Genomic DNA, 5,671 nt, shown 5'->3' on the forward strand with positions numbered 1-5,671 from the left:
AACAGAGTGAAAAGTTCATATTGGGAGTTGCTGATAGTCATGCATTGAAATGAAGAATAGATTTTTCTGTAAACAATTTAAAAACATGGTAAATTTTGATTAATATTTTAGGAAAATATGTCTGGCAGAAGTGCAGATGGAATCCGTGTAGGAGGATATTAAAGTAAGCAAGAGCTAAAGTGATAAGAAGAGCAGAGACCTTAAATCTTAGGATTTGCTCACAGTGGTTGAAGATGAGCTGTGCCGATGGGATGGTGGGTAGGAAGTTTGAGAAAAGCCAACAGTTGGGATGAAAGCCTCTGTGTTATAGTGTCATAGAAAATCAAGTGAAGAGAGCACTTTGATAAGAAAATGGCTATCAATCTTGTAATAATCTTTAGAAGGTTGTTATGGATTGAGTTGTGTCCCCCCAAAATATGTGTTGTAAATTCTAACCTCTATGCCTGTTGTTATAATCCCATTTGGGAATGGGTTATCTTTGTTATGTTAATGAGACAGAATTAGTGTACAGTGTATCTTGAGTCAATCTCTTTTGAGATATAAAAGAGATTAAACACAAGCTATAAGCAGAGATGGAGGAAGATTGATACCAAGCCACATGGAGATTTCCAAGGAACAAGGAAACGGAAGCTAAAGAGACAAGGACCTTCTGCTAGAGTGGACAGAAACAGAAAGCCTTCCCCTAGAGCCGGCACCCTGAATTAGGACTTGTAGTCTGCTAAACTGTGAGAAAATAAATTTCTGTTTGTTAAAGCCATTCACTTGAGGTATTTCTGTTATAGCAGCACTAGATAACTAAGACAGAATTTGGGACCAGCGGAGTGGGGTGCTGCTCTAACAGATACCTAAAATGTGGACGTGATTTTGGAATTGAGTAATGGGTAGAGGCTGGAAGAGTTTTAAGGTACGTGATAGTAAAACCCTAGATTGCCTTGAAGAGACTGTTGATAGAATTATGGACATCAATGCAATTCTGATGAGGGCTGAGAAGAAAGTGAGGAGAGCTATAAAGAAAGTCTGTATCCTCTTGGAGAATACATATGGTGCCAGCAACAGAATGTCGCTAGCAATGTGAACATTAAATGTGCTTCTGGTGAGGCTTTAAAAGAAAATGACGAACATGTGATTGGACAATGGAGGAAGAACAATGCTTTTTATGCAGTGGCAAAGAATTTGTCTGAATTATATTCAAATGTTTGGTGGAAGGTAGAATTTTTAGTGACGAACTTGGATATCTGGCTGAGGAGATCTCTAAGCAAGGAAGGTCTTAAAGGTCAATGGTTTGAACTCACCAGCCGCTCTGCTGGAGAAAGATATGGAAAGATTTACTGCCTTGGAAACCCTATGGGGCAGTTCTACTCTGTCCTATAGGGCCACTATGAGTTGAAATAGACTCGATGGCAAGGGGTTCATGGTGAATATGTTCTGTATCATATGTTGTTTTCTATGCTGTGGCTTCTCTTTCATTTATTTGGAATTCTGGAGAACAATTTTGTCCCATAAAGACTGATTAAATGTGTGAAAATAATAATGATGGTTATGCTTCATATAAGCAAAGAAAGAGTATTATAATAGGTCTTAAAGTAGAAACTTTGAAGAAGTTCAAGATGCTTTATAGGATATAATCAAGAAAGTAGAAGGTTAAGATCATCAAGAAGGTAGATATTAACACATGGCAACTAACATTAAAAAGTGCATCATAAACATCACCATTACCTGGAAGAATTGGCCAACGAGTTGAAAATAAAAACTATACAATTTTCTACTAAATTTAATACCTTATTTTAGTTACTAATTTACATGTAGTCATTTTATTAAACTCTCATGAATTATAATAGTTTTTCTTTTGATAGTTGGATTTTTTTGGTTGACAGTCATTACGTCTGCAAATAATGATATTTTTGCCTCTTTCTTTCCAGTGTTGATACCTGATTTCTTTTTCTTGTCCTATTCTACTGGCTTAGAAATTTTTCTGATTTTTAAAGTATGTCATTGCACGTTTCTAGTAGATTTCCTTTATCAGATTTAAAAAGTTTTGTTCTAGTCCTATTTTACTGAGTTTTATTTTTTCACAATATTGTCAAAATGATTGCAGTATAGGTACTTTACTATATATGGTGTATATGAATTCCTTTTTAAACATTTATTAAGTTTTTATAGTGTATTATACTGTCAATATATGTTTCACGCATGCTTGAAAAAATGTGATTTGTCTGACTAATTTCTACATGTAGTTATTAAATTAAGTGTAATAATGAAGTTATTTAAATCTTGTAATAATATTTTTCTTGATCATTTGATTTGTAAGAGAATATTGTTCAAATTTTCCCCATTTCTTCTTATAATCTTATAGTTATGGATTTTCTTTTTTTTTCAATGCTGAATTGTTAGGTGCATAAATTTCATGATGATTATAACTTATTGGTGAGTTTAATCAGCAAAGCATATTTCATTTTTACTTTGACTGAAAGTATCACTCTTAGTCTTTGTTAGCATTTACTTGGTATATTTTCCTCCATCCCTTTATATTCAAATGTTTACTACCTCCTCTAATAATCTGTCTAAATCTAACTTAACCTATTGACTTTGTGGTAACAAATATTTGTTTGCTATATTTTCTTTCCCATTTATATCCTATTTTCAGTAGACTTTGTTTAGTTTTGCTTCTGCCTTTTTTTTCTGTCTAGAAGTTTGGAAGTTATTTCTTTCTTTTCATCTCTTGGTTGCCTTTTAATTTTAGAAAATGTGTTTAAACTCAGGTTTTTCTCTAATGTCAATAATTAATTGTTGCCAATAATCTCCCTCCCAAACTAAACAAGATTCTTAGTATACTTACACTACCCCCCCGCCCATAAACTTCACATGTTTTATGGACATCATTTGGAATTTTTTTCTCAGATTTAAAAAAAAAAAAATTGTTTTATGTTGTGGCTTAATTTTTGTGTAAATTATACCTGAAATTTTGACAAAATCTTCACAATCACTTCATGAAAAATTATATTTCTAATTCAGTTTCATTTATGTCTTTGCTTACCATTATATCTTTTATTCCATGTGTTCCTCTTGGTTGTATTTATTTTTTATTTTCAGTGTCTTCAAGTAACACTTTCAGGAAGCGTTCTTAGTGGTAGTTTCTGGCTCCTTTTATATACAAAAATGCTTTAATTTTGTCCTCAAATTTGAAGGATAGCTTGAGTGGGGCCAGAAATATAGGTTCAAAACAATATTCCCTTAGCACTGCAAAGGAAACCCTGGTGGTGTAGTGGTTAAGAGCTACAGCTGCTAACCAAAAGGTTGGCAGTTCTAATCCACCAGGCACTCCTTGGAAACCCTATGGGGCAGTTCTACTCCGTCCTAAAGGGTCACTATGAGTCAGAATCAACTCGACAGCAACCAGTTTGGTTTTGGTTTTGAAGAACTGCAAAGAAGTTTTCCACCTTGCTGACTGCCCAGATGTTCAAATGAGAAGTTTGATTGCAATCTGAATATTGTTTCTTTAAAGCTATCCTGTTTTTATTTTACCTTTTAGAGACTTTTAGGGCTTTTCTCTATATTCTTGAAGCTCAAATTTCATAGATATGTCTAGGTGGGAGATTTTTTCCCCCCACACATCTACAGACACTTTATTAGTTTCCCCTAAAGAGACAATGACATAAGTCTTTTTAACAGAAATGTCAGGTCATTTGAGAGGCCAAACAGATGCAAGGAAGGAAGATGATAATTAAGTATTTAAATTAACCCAAACACACTGCTCCCTAAAATCTATTACTGTGGTGGTAGTAGGCTAGGCAAAATTAAGAAAAGCAAAATCATTTAATGTAAATTTTAGGCATTACATAGTAGGAAACGAGTTTGAGTTCCAGAAGACTATGGTACACTGATCATTTGGGCCCAAGAGAATATTTGGCCAGGAAACCATCAAGATAGTTTAAGGTAATACCAATCGAAAAGAATAGGCACAAAGGAGAATACAAGATACATAATCTCCAAATAGATGATAGATTAGTCTTCCTCCCAAAAAGCATTTGCTGTACTGTGCTGCCTCCAGTCATGAGCCCACCCAATGGCTGTTCAAGCTGAAGCTGCCTGCTCCTGCATTATGAGTGGCTCAGCAACCAGATCTAGGTTTGGGGTTGTCTAGAGCTCTTGCTGTAAAAGGTAGGACATCCCAGCAATTAATCTCGATCTATCTTTCCTCAATTTAAAATAAACTCTAATGTACCTGATGTGGGATGTAGAAAGCTACATGGAGCAAGTGGAGTCTTCTGCTGAAATTGTCGTCAAATACCAAGGGAAAACAAAGAGCAAGATTGGGTTTATTTTTATTTTAAAATAAAACATAATAACTCCGAAGTTATTCTATTATAAAGGGACATGGCTGAACAGGTAGGAAATAGATTCCCCATTGTGAGTTCTCCTGATGGATTCTGCAAGGATCATGGATATGTCAACCACCTGTATTTTGGAGCAATGCTTCATCTTATCCTCCTGAGGTATGGTATTGGTGACTACTACTGCTTCAAAGCATGCGTTGTTGATGCGATATATGGCTGGGCCCGAAAAGATTCCATGAGTCAAGATTGCATAAACTCTCGTGGCTCCAGCTGAGAGAAGTTTGTCAGCTGCATGGCATATTGTACCACAAGTGTCAGCCATGTCGTCTACAAGGATAGCCACTCGATCTTTCACATCCCCTACTAGCACCATGCGATCCACTTCATTGGCCTTCTTCCGTTCTTTGTGAATCAAGGCGAAGTCCACATTCAACCGGTCCGCGATGGAGGTCACTCTCTTAGCTCCACCAGCATCGGGTGAGACAATAGTGCAGTTCCTCCACTCAGAGATATTCTCCCTTATCCACTTGAGGACAGCTGGCTCCGCGTACAAATTATCCACGGGGATGTCAAAAAATCCCTGAATTTGAGAAGCATGTAGGTCCATGGTGATGATATGATCCGCACCTGCTATAGACAGCATATTTGCAACAAGCTTGGCTGAGATTGGGGCCCGGCTCTTATCTTTTTTATCCTGCCGGGCATAAGGGAAGCATGGGATAACTGCTGTAACACGGCTGGCTGAAGCGATCTTGCAGGCATTGATCATGATCAAAAGCTCCATTAGATTGTCGTTGATTTCGCCACAGCCACTCTGAACAATGTAGACATCCTCTCCACGCACACTCTCGCCAATTTCCACGCAGGTCTCCTGGTTGCTGAATTTCTTGGTCACCACCTTACCTAGCTCCAGGTCCAGGCGGTCGGCAATCTTCTGGGATAAATCCTGGTGGGAGCTGCCGCTAAAGATTTTGATATTGGGCATCTTGGCCAACTACGCTGTAAGCGCTCTGCTTAGCAATCACTGCTGATGTGGAGACTGGAATCAAAGTCCTACCAGATTCCATACTAACGGCTTTGCGTTGTGACTTCTCCATCTTACGTTTCAGCGCTGCACGAGACTCTAAACTGCCACTGGGCTGTTTTTGAAATTCCTGCTTCGCACCCATTTGACACTTTTAGAGAATCAAGTCTTTCTTCGGTTCATGTAACTTTTCTTTTGCCTGTATTAGTTTCCTAGGGCTGCTGTAGCAAACTTGTATTTATGTATGAGTTTGTATTTTGTAAATTTGTATTATATAATATACAGTATAATATATATCGTATATAATTTATAT

At 37.0% G+C, this 5,671-nt stretch overlaps 1 protein-coding gene across 1 annotated transcript; it reads right to left on the minus strand.

Moving 5' to 3' along the window:
• Positions 1–4,362: 4,362 nt before the first annotated feature.
• Positions 4,363–5,319, minus strand: PRPS1L1 (phosphoribosyl pyrophosphate synthetase 1 like 1). Its single transcript, XM_012555868.1, has one exon. The coding sequence runs from the start codon at positions 5,317–5,319 to the stop codon at positions 4,363–4,365; it is 957 nt and encodes a 318-aa protein (XP_012411322.1).
• Between the last annotated feature and the right edge of the window lie 352 nt (positions 5,320–5,671).

Source organism: Trichechus manatus, unplaced genomic scaffold (genome assembly GCF_000243295.1).
Source record: "Trichechus manatus latirostris isolate Lorelei unplaced genomic scaffold, TriManLat1.0 scaffold00050, whole genome shotgun sequence".
In the NCBI taxonomy this organism is placed as follows: Eukaryota; Metazoa; Chordata; class Mammalia; order Sirenia; family Trichechidae; genus Trichechus; species Trichechus manatus.